At 49.4% G+C, this 22474-nt stretch overlaps 1 protein-coding gene across 4 annotated transcripts in view; it reads left to right on the forward strand.

Annotated features, from left to right (window-relative positions):
• Positions 1 to 931: 931 nt before the first annotated feature.
• Positions 932 to 22474, forward strand: part of LAMP1 (lysosomal associated membrane protein 1) — a 28065-nt gene continuing 6522 nt past the window's right edge. Inside the window, exons 1-4 of one of the 4 annotated variants that reach the window (XM_009192277.4) lie at positions 932 to 1002; positions 12484 to 12605; positions 15866 to 16085; positions 16948 to 17106. In XM_009192277.4, coding sequence (XP_009190541.2) covers positions 942 to 1002; positions 12484 to 12605; positions 15866 to 16085; positions 16948 to 17106 — 562 coding nt within the window. In that variant the 5' untranslated portion in view covers positions 932 to 941. Of the gene's footprint in view, positions 1003 to 2281; positions 2657 to 3291; positions 3320 to 8308; positions 8364 to 12483; positions 12606 to 15865; positions 16086 to 16947; positions 17107 to 22474 lie in introns of those variants that run through there. The other 3 variants (XM_009192275.3, XM_009192276.3, XM_021929822.2) reach the window with 3 other exon arrangements.

Here is a 22474-nt window from a genome sequence, read left to right on the forward strand (position 1 = left end):
AAAAAGGAAGGGAGGGAGTAGGGCATCACTTTGTCTAAATAATTGTAAACCACAAAAACTGGAGGCAGGTAAAGTAAATAGGTGAGTATGGCCAGAGCACGGGGCAACAGCAGGAAAGAACAGATACGTATGGTTTGGACTAGATGAGTGTTTCTGAGCCTTTTTTTTGATAAATGCCCTCCCTCCGTTCTGATACACACTTTAGGACAATGTGGGAATTACTGTCATTCTCCGAACCTCCTTCAACTAAGATTTTGTCCAGCATTAGATTCTATTTTCGCATTGTTAAGCAGGTTTTTGTTTTGTACCATAAAACTGTTAATATCAGTATGCTTGTTCAACCACCACTCCTACAACCCCACTTCTAGCCTCCTTAAGAAGCAGTGCATGAGGAGTCCCCAAATGTAAACCTCTAGAGTATCGCGTAATTCCACTGTAGGGGAGAAAATATAATTTCTCTTCTTTCTCTCTTTATTAGATGAGACATTCTCCTGAAAACAAAATTCAGAGCAACAGGCAACAGGAGAAACAAGCAGAAGTTTATTAGCACTTGCTGTACCCATCGCGTGAGAGGCCTCAGTTCAAAAGTCTCTCTCTCAAGGCATGTTGTGAACAGCACAAGGTCAGACATAGCCCGGTCTACACGCGTTTATGTCTTTCCACAAGGTGAAAATATACTGATGCTATTTCAATCATAAAAGCCACGAGCTACGAGGAGTTGCCTCGAGACAGTTCCCTTCAGCACTACTTGTTAACTTGGTGGTCAGAGCCATGGGCAGAGGCTCAAGCCACTCCACGAGTCAGTCAATACTGCAAGCTATACATCATAGTGTACTTAAAATACAAACATTATGGAGTAAACATTCCCCATCAAACAAAGTAACATTTGACACCAAGAAAAAGGGGATAGGAAAAAGGGTTAATGGATCAATCCAAGGAAAATGATGACGGGAACAAGGAGTGTATTCCGGCCCGATCCAGACAGAAGTCATTGTCTTCCAAGTAAGTCTTTGATGTGAGCAGATCCTTAGGCAGCAGATGCAGGGTGCTAAGCACAAGTGACAGCAAGACGGGCTCTATCAAAATGCCAGTGTTGAATTGGTCAGATCCTGCCCTTTTTAAGGTCACAGTCCTCTGATGAGGACAATAAGAGTGTGCCTGGTTGTGTCTTTATCTGGTTGAGTGTTCACCTATTAACTAGGTGAACATCCGGTCCCTGTTGGTATGATGCCTTTTGAAACGTAAGATTAAACCTTTTTCTAAGATGTAGTTACTTATGCGAAGGGTGCTTTATACAAAGCAGTAGCGGAGGGGCCTTGCTTAAATAGTATTTTAACAAAAAGCCATAAATCCTATACGGTGACAAGCCGAAAAACAGAGCATCTTCAGACTTCTAACATGCAGGGGCCAGGCGCAGTGACTCAGGCCTGTAATCCCAGCACTTTGGGAGGCCGAGGCAGGTGGATTGCTTAAGGTCAGGCGTTCAAGACCAAAGACCAGCCTGGCCAACTGGTGAAACCCCGTCTCTACTAAAAATACAAAATTAGCCGGGCCTGGTGGCATGTGCCTGTAATCTCAGCTACTCGGGAGGCTGAGGCAGGAGAATCGCTTGAATCCGGGAGGCGGAGGTTACACGAGCCGAGCCGAGATCGCGCCACTGCACCCCAGCCTGGGCGACAGAGCAAGACTCCGTCTCAAAAAAAAAAAAAAAAGGGGGGGGGCTCGACAGGAACTTTGTGTAAGCCGAGGAGTATCGCCATCGCACCTGCACCTTCACCTTCGCCTTGGGCAGCCCGGTGCCGTCTTCCCTCAGTCTGCGATTAACCAGCGGAAGGCCGCACTGACCTATTTCAAATCCCTTATTTCCTTCCTAAAACCACTCAGGAGTTTGGGCACAGTGGCCTCCCTGTGTGAGGAACTTGCTTCCCACTTACCAAAAGACAAACCCTTCGCCCATCCCCGGCCGCGCACCCGGCCGGTCACCGGCTGCCACCCCGACCACCCCCCGGTCCCTAAAGACGCCCGCGGATGGGACGCGGCCGGCCCGGCCTCGCAGGATGACGGGAGGCCTGGGCGTCCGCGCTCCGTCTGTCCTTTCTCCCGTCGCGGGCTTCCTCTTTCCTCACTTTCTCCCGCCACGACTGTTCCTCTTCCTTTTCCCCGAACCCACCCACTTCCCGTTTCAGGACCTCGGCTAGTCCCAGGCCCCCGGACCAGGCCAGGTCACGTGGGTCCAGGGTCACGTGCCGCTGCGGGTCACGTGCCGGCCTGCATCACGCGTGACGGGGCGCGCGGTGCTGGAGGCTGCTGCACCTGCGGTGAGCCGATCCGCCGGCGCCCGACGCGCGCGCTCTCGCGAGACCCGCGGGGTCACGTGACGCCCGGGCGCGGCGCAGCTCACGTGACAGGCGCTGCCGGCCGCGGGGTCTTCTTCGTGCCGGCGTCGCAGTGGCCGGGCCTCTTGCGTCTGGGAACGCCGCCGTCTCTCACGCCAGCCCTTGGCTCCCGCGCCCCGCCGCCGTCCCCGCGCCCCGCAGTCCGCTGCCCAACCGCCGCCTGCGCCCCCGCTCCCTGCACTGTACCCGGCCGCCTCGCGCCATGGCGGCCCCCGGCAGCGCCCGGCGGTCCCTGCTGCTGCTGCTGCTGCTGCTGCTCGGTGAGGGGGTCGAGGCGGGGCCTGGGAGCGGCGGGACCGGGCGGGGATGAGGCCCCTGGGTCTTGAGGGCGGGTGGCTGACGGGTCGTTGTCCCGCGGGTCGCCCCGCACCCACTGCTCCCGCCCCGGCCGGCTCTGCCTGCGGGCGGGTGTTTCTGTCGGGGTCGTAGGGTCGGGGCAGAACTCAGTGGCAGGTGCTTGGGGGACCAGGAGGTCTCATCCCAGGACATGGCTCCTCTAGGGTCTGTCTCACTGAACGCAGTTTTTCTGGGATGTTGAGTGCGAAAGCTCGGCGGTCTGGTGCTTTCAGGTCGTTAAGTTTCCTGGCAAGTTGAGGCGGTGAGATCTAGACGAGGCTGCGCCGCCGAAGGTGGCAGGGACGTCTGTGGTCTCAGCCCCCGGGCGGGTGACCTAGATCAAGCTCTTCCCAACATGGGTTTCAGCCAGGACAGGGAGAAGCCGGCGCCAGCATTCCCCACCTTTGTACTTGAACCTTTCGCCTCTTGCAGCGGTGTGGAGGAGATGCGAGTGTATTTATGTTATTGTGAATTCACGTGTATGTTAAAATAATTTTTAAAGTTATCTTTGGGATTTCACAAGATTCCGTAGCAGACAAGATGAGGGAAAGCTGGCGTCAGACTCACGGTGGCAATGTTCGTGTCTAGTAAGTAGTTTAAAGAGCGCCGTTCCTGTAGGCCAAAATGCGGGACCCGGGAACATGTAGGGAAGCACCGTGCTCTTCTGTCAGTTTATAGAGCCCAGACGGGCAGTAGGTGCTCAATATTGTATTGTCTGGTGAATTTCATTCTAATTATTTATTCTCTCTTCATAAGAGGATGTGTGCTGTCTCTTTAAGACAATCCGGATGTGCCCCGCCGCCCCACCTCTGGGGCACTGTTTTCTCACCTCCCCCCCATCCCCCCAGTAATATGGGAAGATTATCTTAAGTGCCAGGATCTGAAAGGTGATGTAGAATCAAGCTGAGGGAGTGTATGTGAGTTGAGTAGATATAGAAATACACTCCTGTACCCATCTGCCTTGGCTTCTTTAAATCCCTCAGTCCCATCCAACACTAAAACTCTGTTACTGTGAGTGAGTGGATTTTGGTTTCACTTTTTTGTTTTGCCTGTTGTGTAAAATGAATTCTTTGAACTGCCTGAATAGCCACAGAGATAAACTTATTCCAGTAGTAAACCTGAAGCCTTACTCAGCTCCTGCGACAGGGTCCAGTGTAGTTAATGAGAGGAGTTGCAGAAACAGGTTTTGTCATGTCACAGCAACTGCATTGTTCTTTGTTACAGATGCTCACAAGCCTCATGACTTTGATGTTTTGTTTCATGTTTTAAAAACTCACTCTAGGCCGGGCGCAGTGGCTCACGCCTGTAATCCCAACACTTTGGGAGGCCGAGGCGGACGTGTCATGAGGTCATGAGTTCGAGACCAGCCTGGCCAATATGGTGAAACTTGGTCTTTACAAAATACAAAAATTAGCCGGGCATGGTGGCCCACGCCTGTAATCCCAGCTACTTGGGAGGCTGAGGCAGAAGAATTGCTTGAAGCTGGGAAGCAGAGGTTGCAGTGAGCCGAGATCATACCACTGCACCCCTGCCTGGGCAACAGAGCAAGACTCCGTAAACAAAACAAAACAAAACAAAACCAAAAAAACCTCACTTTAAAAATGAAGTGAAAAATCCATAACTCCCTGATACTGTGATTGGAATATTGCTCATGTAATTAGCCTTCTAAGGTCTGTTCCATTATATCTTTTATGTTTACAATCTTAACTTTTTTTTTGAGATGGAGTTGCTCTGTGCCTAGGCTGGAGTGCAGTGGCACAATCTTGGCTCGCTGCAACCTCTGCCTCCCGGGTTCGAGCAATTCTTCTGCCTCAGCCTCCAGAGTAGCTGGGATTACAGGCATCCGCCACCATGCTGGGCTAATTTTTGTATTTTTGGTAGAGACAGGGTTTCACCGTGTTGGTTAGGCTGGTCTCGAACTCCTGACCTCGTGATCCACCTGCCTCTGCTTCCCAAAGTGCTGGGAGTACAGGTTTGAGCCACTGTGCCCGGCCCACCTTTTTTTTTTTTTTGAGACAGAGGCTCGCTCTGTCACCCAGGCTGGAGTGCAGTGAGTGGTGTGATCTTGGTTCACTGCAGCCTCCGCCTCCTGGGTTCAAGCAGTTCTCCTGCCTCAGCCTCCCTAGTGACTGGGACTATAGGCGCACGCCGCCATGCCTGGCTAATTTTTGTAGTTTTAGTAGAGATGGGTTTTCACCATGCTGGCCGGGCTGGTCTTGAACTTCTGACCTCGTGATCCGCCTGCCTCAGCCTCCCAAAGTGCTGGGATTACAGCCATGAGCCACCATGCCTGGCCAAAATCCAACTTTTAAAAAAGGCCTTTTAACAACTTGTATTTAAAGATATTTAAAATGTTTATTTTAATGTGCAAATTGCACCAAAAACCTTTTTTAAAAAAAAAAAAACTGCTCAATTACGAATTTCCACTATATTAATAATTAGGCAGTGCTTAAAGCTACTGTGTTTGAATACTTAGAAACCTCAGACAAGCATGAACCGAAACTTGTCTTGATAGATCCGATTAGCTGTGATTGCATAATGTGACCGTTTAAACCATTGATGTCAGCAGGATGACCGCCTTTCTCTTTCCGCTTGAGCAACTGTCACTTAGGAGGTTTGAAAAACTTTATACTTGGCTGGGTGCAGTGGTTCACGCCTGTAATCTCAGCACTTTGGGAGGCCGAGGTGGGCGGATTACCTAAGGTCAGGGGTTCGAGACCAGCCTGGCCAATGTGGTGAACCCCCATCTCTACTAAAAATACAAAAATTAGCCGGGCGTGGTGTGGTGGCAGGCGCCTGTAATCCCAGCTACACGGGAGGCTGAGGCAGGAGAATTGCTTGAACCCGGGAGGCAGGGGTTGCAGGGAGCCAAGATCGTGCCATTGCACTCCAGTCTGGGCGACAAAATCGAAACTCAATTTCTTTTTTTTTTTTTTTTTTTTTTTTGAGACGGAGTCTGGCGCTGTGTCACCCAGGCTGGAGTGCAGTGGCGCGATCTCGGCTCACTGCAAGCTCCGCCTCCCAGGTTCAGGCCATTCTCCTGCCTCAGCCTCCGAGTAGCTGGGACTACAGGCGCCCGCCACCACGCCCGGCTAGTTTTTTGTATTTTTAGTAGAGACGGGGTTTCACCATGTTAGCCAGGATGGTCTCGATCTCCTGACCTCGTGATCCGCCCGCCTCGGCCTCCCAAAGTGCTGGGATTACAGGCTTGAGCCACCGCGCCCGGCCGAAACTCAATTTCAAAAAAAAAAAGAAGAAGAAAGAAAAGCCAGGTGCGGTGACTCATGCCTGTAATCCCAGCACTTTGGGAGGCTAAGGCAGGCGGATCACTAGGTCAAGAGATCGAGACTGTCCTGGCCAACATGGTGAAACCCTGTCTCTACTAAAAATATTTTTTAAAATTAGCTGGGCATGGTGGCACAGGCCTGTAGTCCCAGTTACTCAGGAGGCTGAGGCAGGAGAATTACTTGAACCCGGGAGGCGGAGGTTGCAGTGAGCCAAGATCGTGCCACTGCACTTCAGGGTGACAGAGCGAGACTCCGTCTCAAAAAAAAAAAAAAAATTATACTAACTGATGTTACCTTTGATTGTGCAGATTGTCAGTTATGCCATGGAAAGAACTAATTTGTCAGTAGATTTGAGGTCAGAATGTCTTGGTAGCCCTATAATTTTGAATCTGTATTACATTAGCCCCATCCCAGACAACGTTACTCTTTCTTCTTTGTACCCAAGACTTTTATTGCATGTGCTTCTGCATGGTAGCATCTGGTTGGCTGCACTGGGATTATTTTTGCCTGTGTATCTCCCTTCCTGAGTGACACGTAGTAAATGCTGAGTACATACATGAAGAAAGGATCAAATTTATAGCAGTGGCTCTTAACCAAACATATGCATAGATCCACAGGATCAGCTTTTTAGAAATATACATACCACAGCAAGGCACAGTTGCTCATGCCTGTCATCTCAGTACTTTGGGAGGCTAAGGCAGGAGGATTGCTTGAGATCAGCCTGGGCAACACGGTGAGACCAATGTCTCTACAAAAAAATTAAAAAGAAATATACGGCCAGGCGCGGTGGCTCACACCTGTAATCCTAGCACTTTGGGAGGCCGAGGCGGGCGGATTGCATGAGTTCGGGAGTTCGAGACCAGCCTGGGCAACATGGTGAAATCCCGTCTCTCCTAAAATACAAAAAAAATAAGCCCGGCGTGGTAGCGTGCCCCTGTAGTCCCAGCTACTTGGGAGGCTGAGGTAGGAGAATTGCTTGAACCCAGGAGACAGAGGTTGCAGTAAGTGAAGATCACACTACTGGGCTCCAGCCTGGGTGACAGAACAAGACTCTGTTTCCATAAAAAAAAATACATATACACACACACACACACACATATTTATACCCTGCCTCTAGAGGTGGTGATTCAGTGCCTGGGATGGTATTTTTTTCCTTTAATTCTTTGTAAATGATTGTACATCATTGGTTAAGTAGAATAAAAATACCATATTTAAAAGAATCAAGCCAAGAAAAACTAAGATGTGATTTCTTTCTTTTTTTTTTTGAGTCGTAGTTTCACTCTTGTTGCCCAGGCTGGAGTGCAGTGGTGCGATCTTGGCTCACTGCAACTTCCGCGTCCCAGGTTCAAGTGATTCTCCTGCCTCAGCCTCCCAAGTACCAGGGATTACAGGCATGTGCCACCATGCCCAGCTAATTTTGTATTTTTTGTGGCGACAGGGTTTCTCCATGGTTGGTCAGGGTGGTCTCAAACTCCTAACCTCAGGTGATCTGCCCGCCTCGGTCTCCGAAAGTGCTGGGATTACAGGTGTTGAGCCACCGCGCCCAGCCTAAGATGTGATTTCTTAATAAATTTTTTTTTCTTCTTTTTTTGAGACAGAGTGTCTTTCTGTCCTCCAGGCTGGAGTGCAGTGGCATGATCTCGGCTCACTGCAATCTCCCCCTCCCGGGTTCAAGTGATTCTTCTGCCTCAGCCTCCCGAGTAGCTGGGACTACAGGTGTGCACCACCACACCTGGCTAATTTTTGTATATATATATTTTTTTAGTGGAGACGGGGTTTCGCCATGTTGGCTAGGCTAGTATAAAACTTCTGACCTCAGGTGATGTGCCTACCTCAGCCTCCCAAAGTGCTGAGATTACAGGCATGAGCCACTGCGCCCGGCCTAATTTTTTAAAATGAAGTTTTTTACTCATTTCTTCAGATGGTAATCTTTAATGTCAAAAGCAATTATTTCTTAATTTTTATTAATTTTAATTCAGAAAAATTTTAATTTTTTTTTTTTAAGAGACAAGGTCTTGCTGTGTTGACCAGCCTGGTCTGGAACTCCTAGCCTCAAGCAGTCCTCCACTTCCTCAGCCTCCCAAAGTGCTGAGATTACAGGCATGAGCCACGGCACCCAGCGTTTCCTGATTGGAAGCCCGTTCCCTCAGTCGTCAAGTGCTGGAGAGCAGTGTGGTTCAGAGGGGCACGTGCTGTGAGTCAGAAGACCCTCTTCTAGATCTAGGTCTGCACCACTCACTAGCTGCATGACCTGGGTGGGTTCGTTGACCGCTCTGTGCCTTAATCTCCCTGTGAAGAGTTGTCATGATAATTGGGATGTGCTTAGAGCAGCACCTGGCACAAAGTAAGTGCATTCCAAGTGCTTGTTAAATGAGATAGTTTTTGATATTTTGTGTCAAGATACTGAGGATCGAATGATGAACTTGATAGGAACCTTCTGTGCCTGTGCAGATGTTTTTTTTTTTTTTTTTTTTTGAGACGGAGTCTCGCTCTGTCGCCCGGGCTGGAGTGCAGTGGCCGGATCTCAGCTCACTGCAAGCTCCGCCTCCCGGGTTCACGCCATTCTCCTGCCTCAGCCTCCCGAGTAGCTGGGACTACAGGCGCCCGCCACTTCGCCCGGCTAGTTTTTTGTATTTTTTAGTAGAGACGGGGTTTCACCGGGTTAGCCAGGATGGTCTCGATCTCCTGACCTTGTGATCCGCCCGTCTCGGCCTCCCAAAGTGCTGGGATTACAGGCTTGAGCCACCGCGCCCGGCCGCAGATGTTTAATAATAGCTGGCATCAGTGCTGGGCACCAAATCTCAGCTGCTCCGACAGCCCCGAGGCACTGGCACTTTCCCCTCCTGCTCTGGGCGCAGAGACTGGGGATTGGGCTCTGCTGCTGGCCATGGTTGCACAGCTAGTAAGTGCTGGAGGAGCCGCCAAGAACTGAGGCCTCTGACTCAGAAGCACGCATGCTTCCCACAGTGGCACTTGTTTCAGAGAATAGGATTTCTCCCAAGTGGGAGTATTTTGAAGGAACAAGCCACAGTTCCTCCTTTATGTGATCCGTGGAGAAATGATCGTGTTCATGTCTGAGTACAGGACTGCCAGAGATAGCCGTCACCAGTAGGCCAGGGTGCCCACCTTGGCGATGCTGCCAACAGCTGTCCTGTTGGACTGTGACACTTGTCAGGTACTGGGAACATTGAAACTTATTTGAGAAGGTGTTTTGTCTGTCTGTTTTTTTTTTTTTGATAACCAATTGCCAGTGTTATGGATTTTTTTTTTTTTTTTTTTTTCTGAGACGGAGTCTTGCTGTATCGCCCAGGCTGGAGTGCAGTGGCGCGATCTCTGCTCACTGCAAGCTCCACCTCCTGGGTTCACACCATTCTCTGGCCTCAGCCTCCCGAGTAGCTGGGACTACAGGTGCCCGCCACAACGCCCGGCTAATTTTTTGTATTTTTATTAGAGACGGGGTTTCACCGTGGTCTCAATCTCCTGACCTCGTGATCCACCCACCTCGGCCTCCCAAAGTGCTGGGATTACAGGCGTGAGCCAGCGCGCCTGGCCTGTTGTGGAATTTTTTTAAAAACTTCTGACCTTTAGCATACATACATTTTCTCTTCAAGCTCTGTGTGTTGATGCTCTTATTTTCCTCTTTACCAAAATTGCCTTCTGAGCATAAGTTTAATAACTCAGAATTCCTGGGTCTCTCCAGACTAATGCAGGCATCTTGTGCTGCCAGAGCTCACTTTACATTTATTTTAATAATATTTCTGTGTTTTCCTCTGAAAGCTGAGACCTGGCCGGGCATGGTGGCTTAACGCCTGTAATCCCAGCACTTTGTGAGGCCGAGGCAGGTGGATCACTTGAGGTGAGGAGGTGGAGACCAGCCTGGCCAACATGGCAAAACCCTGTCTACCCCGTCTCTACTAAAAATACAGAAAGTAGCCAGACGTGGTGGTACAAACCTGTAGTCCCAGCTACCCAGGAGACTGAGGCACGAGAATCGCTTGAGCCTGGGAGGTGGAGGGCTGCGGCCCTCCAGCCTTGGCAAGAGTGGGGAGACTCAGTCTCTAAAAAATAAAAATAAAAAAGCTGAAACCCTCAGCATATGTACTAAGTGGAAAGAAAATTGCATAATTGAAAAACTACTTAGTTTGAAGTATTTCCTAATGAAATGCTTTGGGTCGGTAAAAAGTGTTTGAGAAAACTTATAAAAGGGCAGCTTAATAAAAAGCCGGCCTGTGGGTGCTCCCATGCGGGCACCTGGGTTGTCAGTGGTGGCTGTGAGCCCTGTGACTCCTCAGCTGAGGGCAGGGTGGGCAGTGGCCCTGTCCACGCTGAGCTCCCGTCAGTGTTAAGTCTCTGGTGTCTGCTGTGTCTGCCTGTCCGCTGCTGCTTTCTTGCTGGCATCTGCTGCAGCTTCTGTGCACTCATCTGATCTCTCACAAGAGTGAGAATATTTTGTCTGTTTTTAGAAACCTTTACTATATTGAAAATAAATGATAGAATCTTCTCTAGATTCATCGGAAGTGCTGTTAGTATGATCCTGCCTGAGTGTTGCAGAGTGTGGGTTGAAAAACCAAGCAACGCAGACAGTAGGCTGGAGGTTTCCTTTCACTCCCTACTTTATTTCATTGTCCTGTAGCACCTTTTCTTTTTCTTTCTTTCTTTTTTCTTTTTTTTTTGAGACAGAGTTTTGCTCTTGTCACCCAGGCTGGAGTGCAGTGGCACGATCTCGACTCACTGCAACTTCTGCCTCCCTGGTTCAAGCGATTCTTCTACCTCAGCCTGCTGAGTAACTGGGATTACAGGCGCCTGCCACCATGCCCAGCTAATTTTTGTAGCTTTAGTAGAGACGGGGTTTCACCATGTTGATCAGGCTGGTCTTGAACTCCTGACTTCGTGGTCCACCCGCCTCAGCCTCCCACCAAAGTGCTGGGATTACAGGCGTGAGCCACCGTGCCTGGCAGCACCTTTTCTTTATGGACATAGATTTTGGTATTTCCTCTGCCGAAGGGAAGATAGGTGGGACTTCTGGTTATATGCTTTGCTTTAGGCTTGAAGAATAGTTGCCCTAAAAATTTTATTTTGTGAAAGACCCAAGGTTGACATGAGTTGGATTCGTTGGAATCCATCACTTTTCCAGGGACTAGGATTTTAAATGAAAAGCTGAGCGTCCTGTCTTTCAGTATCTGCCCTCACAGCGTGCCTGAATTGCACTTACACTTAGCGTGACAAATGAGACCCAGGTGTGTGTGTGCTCACGCAGTGTGAGATCAGCCCGGGGTGAGTGCTCACCGGACTGGCATACATGAGTTTGTGGAAGCAGAGACAAGTGAAAGCATGCCATTTTCTGCATGGTTCCCAGTGGTGGCAGATAGGTGTTTGGCTTTAGAACAGGCAAAACCACCTGTTTTCCAGTCTGTAATGAAAAAACTGTGTAATAATGTGCGATTTGTACAATTACCAGCGTCTCTACCATAGTGATCAGATTGCATTTGTTGCCAAACATCTTGATCAGGGAAGTGGGGTAAGAGAGGAAATATTTAGCAGTGACCACTGTCAAGCTGGCAAGACCTCTAGCGCTTCCATTCTGTCCCTTTGCTTCAGGAAGGGGAAGGGAAGCCGCTCCACCGGATGTGCGGTGCTGTGAGGACCTTTCTGAAATTGGGCAAAGAGCTCAGCCCTTTGAGTCCATGAGAAATAAAACTGACCAGATGTTAAGTAGCAGGTCAGGACCACAGTGAGAGATCCTGCAGACTCTCCCTTGGATTTCTGCAGATGGGCGAGTCGTGCCTTCAAGGCACCACGTCTTACAGAGATCCTCTGAAAAAGGCCGAGCAGCGTATGCCTAGGATGACGCAGAAATTGACATGTGCCTTCTTGATAAGTGTTCTGAAATAAAGCACTAAATAGCAAAAGACCAGGCTGGCAAACTCAATCAGATGGGCTTAGACATGACAATTCCAGAACAGTATCCGCAAGGGACAGGGCACCAGGTGAACTGGCCGCGTAATCCATGTGTCTGGTTCTTCATTGGATTTAAGAAACACAGTGGAAGCTGGGTGCAGTGACTCACGCCTATAATCCCAGCACTTTGGGAGGCCAAGGTGGGTGGATCATCTGAGGTCAGGAGTTCAAGACCAGCCTGACCAGCATGGCAAAACCCTGTCACTACTAAAAACAGAAATTAGCTGGGTTTGGTGGCATGTGCCTGCAGTCCCAGCTACTTGGGAGGCTGAGGCAGGAGAATTGCTTGAACCTGGGAGGTGGGGGTTGCAGTGAGCTGAGGTTGCACCACTGCACTTCAGCCTGGTGACAGAGTGAGACTCCGTCTCAAAAAAAAAAGAGAAACAGTGGAATCTTGTGGAATCTTGTAACAAAACCCATCACTGCTACAGCTGTGGAAACTGGGGATACTCAGTCGTGTTTTCTGGAGAGTTTTTGATGGTCTCTGTCTTCCCTGGAATTGACAGGCCTCACGCATTGTGCATCAGCAGCAATGTTTATGGTGAAAAATGGCAACGGGACCGCTTGCATAATGGCCAACTTCTCTGCTGCCTTCTCAGTGAACTACGACACCAAGAGTGGCCCTAAGGTAGGAAACACCAGGGCACTTCGTGCTTCCCTTGTGTGTGTGGAAAGATGATTTTTAACATTTCAACCAAGTCTTTGAAAAATGGCCCCATATAAACATGGTACTTTTCCTATCTGCGTATTTCCTTCTGGCGTTGTCAGTAACCTGTGTTGTCATGTGCCATAGCCACAGGCACGGTAACAAACTTCTATATGTGCTGCACTTCACCATTTATCATGAACTTTTTTTTTTTTGAGACGGAGTCTCACTCTGTCGCCTATGCTGGAGTGCAGTGGTGCGATCTCTGCTCACTGCAAACTCTGCCTGCTGGGTTCATGCCATTCTCCTGCCTCAGCCTCCCGAGTAGCTGGGACTACAGGCACTCGCCACTACGCCCGGCTAATTTTTTGTATTTTTAGTAGAGTCGTGGTTTCACCATGTTAGCCAGGATGGTCTCGATCACCTGACCTCGTGATCCGCCCGCCTCAGCCTCCCAATGAACTGGGATTACAGGCATGAGTCACTGCGTCTGGCCTGTCATGAACATTTTTCTAGTTTTCTTTTTTTTCTTTTTTTGAGACGGAATCTCGCTTTGTCGCCCAGGCTGGAGTGCAGTGGCATGATCTGAGCTCACCACAACCTTGGCTGTCTCCTGGGTTCAGGCAGTTCTCCTGCTTAGCCTCCTGAGTAGCTGGAACTGCAGGTGCCCACCACCATGCCTGGCTGATTTTTGTATTTTTGGTAGAGATGGGGTTTCACCGTGTTGGCCAGGATGGTCTCAAACTCCTGACCTCAAGTGATCTGCCTGCCTCGGCCTCCCAAAGTGTTGGAATTACAGGGGTGAGCCACCGCTCCCAGCTCTAGTTTTCTTCATGATTGTCTTTTATGATCATAATGTAATACTTTATTATGTTAGTTCACCATAATTTGTTAACACACTCCCCTATCAGTAATTAAGTCTTGAATCTTTTTCATGCTCTGTGAATGTGACTTTGATTTATTTATTTTTTGAGACAGAGTCTCACTCTTTTGCCCAGGTTGCAGTGCAGTGGCGCAGTCTCGGTTCACTGCAAGCTCCGCCTCCCGCTTTCACGCCATTCTCCTGCCTCAGCCTCCTGAGTAGCTGGGACTACAGGCGCCTGCCACCTTGCCCGGCCAATTTTTTGTATTTTTAGTAGAGATGGGGTTTCACCGTGTTAGCCAGGATGGTCTTGATCTCCTGACCTTGTGATCCGCCCGCCTCAGCCTCCCAAAGTGCTGGGATTACAGGCGTGAGCCACCGCACCCGGCCTGATTTACTTTAGAGAAATTATTATATTCCAAGAAATGTATATAAATGGTTGTTTGACATGCAGTTCTACAAAGACTGTACTAGTTTGATTAAAATGTTCCTTAGTAGTTTTGTTGAAATGGCTTTGTGTTTATTTGGGATGATTAAAGCCTTTTGTAATAACAGAATATTTTAAAAATCCAAGACAGCAAGATCTTATCTCTTTAAAAAAAAAAAAAAAAAAAGCCAGACATGGTGGAGCGTGCCTGTGGTCCCAGCTACTTGGGAGGCTGAGGTGGGAGCATTGCTTGAGCCTGTGAGGTTGAGGCTGCAGTGAGCTATGATCTTGCCACTGCACTCCAGCCTGGGTGACAGAGCAAGACCATCTCAAAAAAAAAAAAAAAAGTCCAGTCTCAAATTTGACAAGTATGTCAAAGCCTTTTTTCTTTCTTCTGAGACAGAGTCAAACTCTGTCCCCCAGGCGGCTGGAGTACAGTGCCAAGATCTCGGCTTACTGTATCCTCCGCCTCCCAGGTTTGACTCAGTCTCGTGCCTCAGCCTCCTCAGTAGCTGGGACTACAGGTGCGTGCCACCATGGCCAGCTAATTATTTGTATTTTTAGTAGAGATGGGTTTCACTATGTTGGCCAGGCTGGTCTTAAACTCCTGGCCTCAAGTGATCCGCCCACCTTGGCCTCCCACAGTGCTGGGATTACAGGCGGGCCCTACCATACCTGGCCTCCGAGCACTTTTTTTTTTTTTTTTTGAGAGTTTTGCTCTTGTCACCCAGGCTGGAGTGCAGTGGTGCGGTCTTGGCTCACAGCAACCTCTGCCTCCTGGGTTCAAGCAATTCTCCTGCCTCAGCCTTCCGAGTAGCTGGGATTACAGGCATGTGCCCAGCTAATTTTTGTATTTTTAGTAGAGATAGGGTTTCTCCACATTGGTCAGGCTGGTCTCGAACTCCTGACCTCAGGTGATCTGCCCACCTCGGCCTCCCAAAGTGCTGGGATTACAGGCGTGCCCCAACGTACCTGGTCTCCAAGCACTTTTTATTTAATTTCTACATCACTTTTTTAATGTTTGGTTTTGGTGGTTAGATTTTTAAAATATTTTGTTGTAAATTATGTTTCACAAATGAGGTCACCTTATGCTGTTATGCATGTCTTTATCACCTCTGTAGTTTCGTGGTGTTTTTTTGGCCCACATTAGTATACTGCTTCACTGTAGTTCATTTGACCTATCTGGTTTATTTTGATGAACATTAGGTGGTTTTCCAGTTGCTTGTTTTGCTTATAATAGTAAATTTAAACATTTCTGTTATGAACACTTCCTTTGTTTAAAGAAACATTATTTAAATGAATATTTCTATAGCAAAAAAGTAGTGATAGCTTTTCTCAAATATATATCTCACCCTGAAACCGGTTTGAATTATTTCAATTTCAAGACGCTTTAAATTCTGTTATATTAACAGAAAATTTATGGGGTTATTTTGTTCTGTTTAGAGACAGGGTCTTGCTGTGTTGCCCAGGCTGGAGTGCAGTGGTGCAATCGTAGTTCACTGCAGCCTCAAACCTAGGCTCAAGCGATTCTCCTGCCTCAGCCTCCTGAGTAGCTGGGACTACAGGCAGATGCCACCACAATTAGTTTATTTTGTTTTTGTAGAGATGGGGTCTTGCTATGTTGCCCAGGCTGGTCTTGAACTCTTGGGCTCAAGTAGTCCCCCCACCTCAGCCTCCCAGAGTGTTGGGATTACACGCGTGAGCCACCGTGCCCAGCTGCAAATTTTTGATTATAAGAATTATTAAGTCAACTGTCTCTTATACCGGAAATACTTTTCAGTCTGTTACTGACATGTAATACTAACCTTTCTTTGGTTTATATTAAAAATGAGTATCTCAGTAGTGATAGCTGGAAATGGAGTATAAGTTTATATCAGACTTACAGAAAATCTCTCTTTGAACTTTTAATAACCTGTATCCCAATTGGGTTATATTTAATTGTGTTTATTCTAGAACATGACCTTTGACCTGCCATCAGATGCCAAAGTAGTGCTCAACAGCAGCTCCTGTGGCAAAGAGAACACTTCTGACCCCAGCCTCGTGATTGCTTTTGGAAGAGGACAGACACTAACCCTCAATTTCACAAGAAATGCAACTCGTTACAGCGTCCAGCTCATGAGTTTTGTTTATAACTTGTCAGACACACACCTTTTCCCCAATGCAAGCTCCAAAGGTAAGAACCAAAGTGGGCTGATTATAAAGTGATAGAAAATTGGGTTGGAGGATTGTTTAAAGTTACTTTTACCTGAGAATTACAGGTTGGGTGTAGTGGCTCACACCTGTAATCCTAGTATTTTGGGAGGCTGAGGCAGACAGATCACTTGAGGTCAAGCGTTTGAGACCAGCCTGGCCAACATTGCAAAACACTGTCTCTACTAAAAATACTAAAATTAGCCAGGTGCGGTGGCAGGCACCTGTAATCCTAGCTACTCGGGAGGCTGAGGCAGGAGAATTGCTTGAACCCAGGAGGCAGAGGTTGCAGTGAGCCAAGATGGCGCCACTGCACTCCAGCCTGGGTGACCGAGTGAGACTCTCTCTAAAAAATTAAAAAACACGCAGCCAGGCATGGTAGCTCACGCCTGTAATCCCAGCACTTTGGGAGGCCGAGGCGGGCAGATCATGAGGTCAGGAGTTCGAGACCAGCCTGACTAATGTGGTGAAACCCCCTCTCTCCTAAAAGTTCAAAAATTAGCTGGGCGTGGTAGCGCGTGCCTGTAATCCCAGCTACTCAAGAGGCTGAAGCAAGAGAATCACCTGAACGCAGAAGGCAGAGGTTGCAGTGAGCCGAGATCACACCACTGCACTCCAGCCTGGGCGACAGGGCAAGACTCCGTCTCAAAAAAAATAAAAAACACATAAAATAAACTAAGTACGACAAGTAGTTTGCAATTGTGATTTTTTTTTTTTTTTCTTTTTAAATCTAGAAATCAAGACTGTGGAATCTGTAACTGACGTCAGGGCTAAAATAAAAAACACATAAACTAAGTACTAAAAGTGGTTTGCAAGTGTGATTTTTTTTTTCTTTTTAAATCTAGAAATCAAGACTGTGGAATCTATAACTGACATCAGGGCAGATATAGATAAAAAATACAGATGTGTTAGTGGCACCCAGGTCCACATGAACAACGTGACCGTCACGCTCCACGATGCCACCATCCAGGCGTACCTTTCCAACAGCAGCTTCAGCAGGGAAGGTAGGACACTGACCCTTGGCCCTCTGGTGCTAGTGGGTGGGTAGTTGGGCTGCAGTGACTGTGGGTGACCTCACTCCTCTGTGTCCTGGCGCTGGGCTCTGCTTGGAAGGCGTGTGCACACGGCCAGGGACGTCTCTGCAGAACGTTCTCATCCTTCTTCCTAGGGCAGGTGACTTGTAGATGAGGGTGGACACATGTTGATTGTAAAGGGTAGAAGATTGAAGTGAAATATCCCAGGACAGAGACAGATGTTGTGTGGTCTCCCTCCCAGGGCAGCTAAAGAAGTAGCACTCGGGGAGGTAGAGAGAATGGTGGTCACCAGGGGCTAGGGGGCGAAGTTGGTCAGAAGATAGAAAGTTTCAGGAAGACAGGAGGAATTAGTTGGAGAGATCTGTTGTATAGCATGTGACTACAGTTAATAATGTATTCTGGCTTGAATATTGCTAAGTAGATTTTAACTCTTCTCACCATAAAAAAGTGTTTGATTTTAGCTGTAGATGTATTTCAAAACATCCTGACACATGGTAAATACATACAATTATTACTTGAAAATGTCAGAAGGGGCCGGGTGCGGTGGCCAGCACTTTGGGAGGCCGAGACGGGTGGATCACGAGGTCAGGAGATCGAGACCATCCTGGCTAACACAGTGAAACCCCGTCTCTACTAAGAAATACAAAAAACTAGCCGGGCGAGGTGGCGGGCGCCTGTAGTCCCAGCTACTCGGGAGGCTGAGGCCGGAGAATGGCGTGAACCCGGGAGGCGGAGCTTGCAGTGAGCTGAGATCCGGCCACTGCACTCCAGCCTGGGCTACAGAGTGAGACTCCGTCTCAAAAAAAAAAAAAAAAAAAAAAAAGAAAATGTCAGAAGGGCAAAGCAGTTGAAACCTTTGTGCTTCTACTGGGGCAGAGATGATGGGATCAGGGTCACACATCTCTTGCAGTGTGAGCCAGTTGCCTTCACACAGAGACCTAGTCTTATCTCCATCCGGCTCTTGCCAGCCAGCTTAGGGACAGGTGCAGAAAGACCAGCACTGCCTCTCTGAGGAGGTCAGGGCCGTGATGATGCACCTGCTAACCCAGCCGCCAGGCTCTGGGGTCAGGCAGGGTCCAGGCCACCTTCTGGCCCTGTGATCTTGAGCAGAGTAGTTTACCTCTCATTTTCTTTGCATGTGGGATAAGATTAAAAGCCTGTCTTGGAAGATTGTTAGAATTAAAAGAGAAATGCATGCAAAGTGTGTATCTCAGCATCTGGCCCAGAGTTCAGTAGCAAACACCTGGTAAATCCTGTTACTGTTGAGGAGCTTCTCTCCTGAGCCACACAGTCCAGGTCATAGGTTGTTGTCATTTTGCTGAAATGTGAGGGCCTGTGATTTGCTTTAGGGTGGGCTTTCCCAGCTGATAGAAATATGTGTGGAGACATCCCTTAGGGTGGGCTTTCCTGGCTGCTAGAAATATATGGAGACATCACAGCCTTCTCTAACCTTGAGAACTGCTGTGGAGACCTTTGGTTTGCAACATTCCTCAGCAGTCTTGCTTAAAGGCTGAGGAGTGACTGCTGGGCTCCAGGAGGCTCGTCCGTCTCCCGCTCCCCGAGGAGCAGGTACTCTTGCAGGTCGGCAGCCCCTGGTGCTGGGCCGGTCTTGCCCAACTCCAATTTCCATACAGCCCATGAGCTAAGAATGGCTTTTTGGTTTATAAATGTAACATAGCACAAATCAGAAAACGAGTATTTATTGACACACAAAGATTATTTAAAATTCAGTGTCCATAAATTAATTAAATTTTCTTGGAATGCAGCCACACTCACTTATTTACACATTATCTGTGGTTGCTTTTGTATGAACAGTGGCAGGGCTGTGTTGTCTTGACAGAGAGCCACAGCCCACAAAGTCTAAAATATTTACTGTCTCTTGCTTTATAGCAAACTTTGCCTCCCCTGATGAGTGGGTGAAAAGGAGCCCGACTGGGAAACCCCGGGTGTGACTGGGACCTGATGGGGCCATGTGGGCTCCCATAGGGGAGGCTTGGACGGAAACACACTTAGGAGCTGGGTCCTCTACAGGTGCTGCTGCCTTTAATCCTCAGCACAGGGCCCCGGGGGCCATGGTGACAGCCCCTTTCCTGGTGCAGCCTCTGTTCACACAGAGCCTGGAGTCGTGTCTGCTTCATCGGGAAGAGCGGGCTAGAGTCCCCTCACATGGGCCGTGTGTGTCTGAGGACGGCCGTCTGGCAGCCTGTCCAGGTCACGGGCTGCGTGTGTCTGAGGACGGCCTCCTGGCAGCCTGTCCAGGTCACGGGCTGTGTGTGCCTGAGGACGGCCGTCTGGCAGCCTGTCTAGGTGTGTTCATGCTCTCAGACATGCAGAGCTAAAGATGACTTCAGCTAGGGCAGCACTCCCTACCAAGTGGGAGTTAAGAGTGACACATGGGGGTAGTGTTCCCGGTTATCGATTTCCAAATTATCTGGGCTCCACACCTAGCTGGCTGCCTCTGGGCTGCATCAATGTGGCTTGAAGAGGAGAAGGAAAGGTATGCACTCTCTGTCAGAGCTTTTGGGAAGTGAGAGAGAATTGGGTGCTGACCTTGGTTGGGGACTCCCTATTGGCCGGGCCCGGACATGGTTGCAGAACGTGTCATGTCCGCATGTGGCTCTGTGACCGAAGGGTGCGTGTCGCGTGATGGCTCCCTTACTTCTGCCTGGAAGTGAGGGGCTGCTAGGTGAAGGTCAGCAAGGATGTTGAGCACCTGAGATGGGTGGCAGGATTCTCTAGACGAAAGACAAGGCTTCACAGGTCCGGAGAAGCTTGTTAGGTTCTTCTGAGAAACTGTTTCTTCAGGCTAATAATTAGTTTTAAGATAGACTAGTTTTGAGAGCAGTCTTAGGTTTCCGTGTATTCTCTGCTGCTGTGCGTGTACAGCCTCCCACAGCCTCCCTCCGTGTCCAGATCCCGGACATTGGTTCCTTTTTTAATGGAGACCACGCATGTGATTCCAAGTGGAAAAGGCCCAACAGCCCAGCCCTGGCCACTTGCCCCTCCTGGAGGCAGCCGTTGTGGAGATGCCCGTGTGCTTGGGGTGGGGCCCCCTGGAGGCTGCTTCCAGCCTGGGTGGCGCTGGACCAGAAAGCCTCATTCATCTTGCTTTTTTTTTTTTTTTTTGAGACAGAGTCTCGCTCTGTAGCCCAGGCTGGAGTGCAGTGGCGCAATCTCGGCTCACTGCAACCTTGGCCTCCTGGGTTCAAGCGATTCTCCTGCCTCAGCCTCTTGAGTAGCTGGGATTATGGGTGCACATCACCACGTCTGGCTAATTTTTGTATTTTTAGTAGGGGGGGCGTTTCATCATGTTGCCCAGGATGGTCTCGGACTCTGGACCTCCCAAACTGCTGGGATCACACATGTGAGCCACCGTGCCCGGCCTGTATTGCCTTTCAATACATCATCTTATCTAATAAAGCTCGGGGACCTCGTAGATTTTATTTTTTTATTTTTTATTTTTTTTGAGACGGAGTCTCGCTCTGTCGCCCAGGCTGGAGTGCAGTGGCCGGATCTCAGCTCACTGCAAGCTCCGCCTCCCGGGTTCACGCTATTCTCCTGCCTCAGCCTCCCGAGTAGCTGGGACTACAGGCGCCCGCCACCTTGCCCGGCTAGTTTTTTGTATTTTTTTAGTAGAGACGGGGTTTCACCGTGTTAGCCAGGATGATCTCGATCTCCCGGCCTCGTGATCCGCCCGTCTCGGCCTCCCAAAGTGCTGGGATTACAGGCTTGAGCTACCGCGCCCGGCCAGATTTTATTTTTAAAGGAAATGAAGCCAAGTTTTGTTTTTTTTGTTTTTTTGTTTTTTTTGAGACAGAGTCTCGCTCTGCCACCCAGGCTGGAGTGCAGTGGCGCAATCTTGGCTCACTGCAAGCTCCGCCTCCTGGGTTCATGCCATTCTCCTGCCTCAGCCTCCCGAGTAACTGGGACTACAGGTGCCCGCCACCACGCCCAGCTAATTTTTTGTATTTTTAGTAGAGATGGGGTTTCACTGTGGTCTCGATTTCCTGACCTTGTGATCCGCCCGCCTCGGCCTCCCAAAGTGCTGGGATTACAGGTGTGAGCCACTGCGCCCGGCCGCACAAGCCAACTTTGAATGGACTTTCCTGTTGGTTTTGTACCTTCCTTCCTGAGCATCTTCAAAGTAGGGCAGATGTGGCTGGATGCGGTGGGTCACACCTGTAATCCCAGCACTTTGGGAAGTCGAGGTGGGTGGATCACCTCAGGTCAGGAGTTTGAGACCAACCTGGCCAACATGGCGAAAACCTATCTCTACTAAAAATACAAAAATTAGCCTGGCGTGGTGGCAGGTGCCTGTAGTCCCACCTACTCAGGAAGCTGAGGCAGGAGAATCGCTTGAACCTGAGAGGTGGAGGTTGCAGTGAGCCTAGATCATGCCACTGCACTCCAGCCTGGGTGACAGAGTGAGACTCCATCTCAAACAAACAAACAAAAACAGGATAGATGACTGTCACTCCGGAGGGTCTGAGTACAGCTGTGCCTGAGGCTGGAGTCAGCCAGGGGTCTCTCCAAACCGGATTTCCAGCCCAGGCCCACATGGGGTTAGCAGATCTACGGTGAGGCTCAGCCAGGCTTCTGGGTTTATGAGTTCACCTGGAGGAGTGGGGTGTTTTTGTCTTTTATCCTCAGGGTCTGATAGGTGCACGCTTGTTGAATGAGTCAGAGGACTGCCTGACCCCTGTTAGGAGTTGGAAATAGAGGTCACCTTCATACACAGGTCACCATGTCTCACCTCCCACCCAATTTGGCGGCATTTTTTTTTATTCCTAGGAACAGAGTCTGACTCTTAGCTTAAATAGAAGGAATCAGTGGTAAAACATTGGAGGCGGAGGTTGCAGTGAGCTGAGATCGCGCCAGTGCACTCCAGCCTGGGTGGCAGAGCGAGTGAGACTCGTCTCAATAAAAAAGAAAGAAAAAAAAAGACCTACCATCAGAAAGGTGGGGAGGATGAGAGTCCTGCCTTAGGACAGGTGAAAGGGGCAGGAGAAGGTCAGAGGCCTGACACAGCCAACATTTTCACAGAAGACTGTAAGAGGGCTGTGGGAGGGGAGCTATGAGCCGGGAGCCTGGGTGCGAACCAGTCTCGTCCTCACAGACCCCCTTGAGGCTCTGAATTGCAGCCTGCAGGTTGATGTGAGTATCTGCTGTTGCCAGGAGAGGAGGGGGGGCCTTCAGAGCACATGAGCTTTGGAAAGGCCCGGCTAGTGCTGCTCTCCGGAGGGGGTTGGGGGAGGCGTGCAGTGGACCCCCAGGTCCTCAGGTCTCTGAGAGGCTTCTGTGCCACCGTCTCCCCCCGGGCAGCGCAGGGCGCTCTCCA

Source organism: Papio anubis, chromosome 15 (assembly GCF_008728515.1).
Source record: "Papio anubis isolate 15944 chromosome 15, Panubis1.0, whole genome shotgun sequence".
Classification (NCBI taxonomy): domain Eukaryota; kingdom Metazoa; phylum Chordata; class Mammalia; order Primates; family Cercopithecidae; genus Papio; species Papio anubis.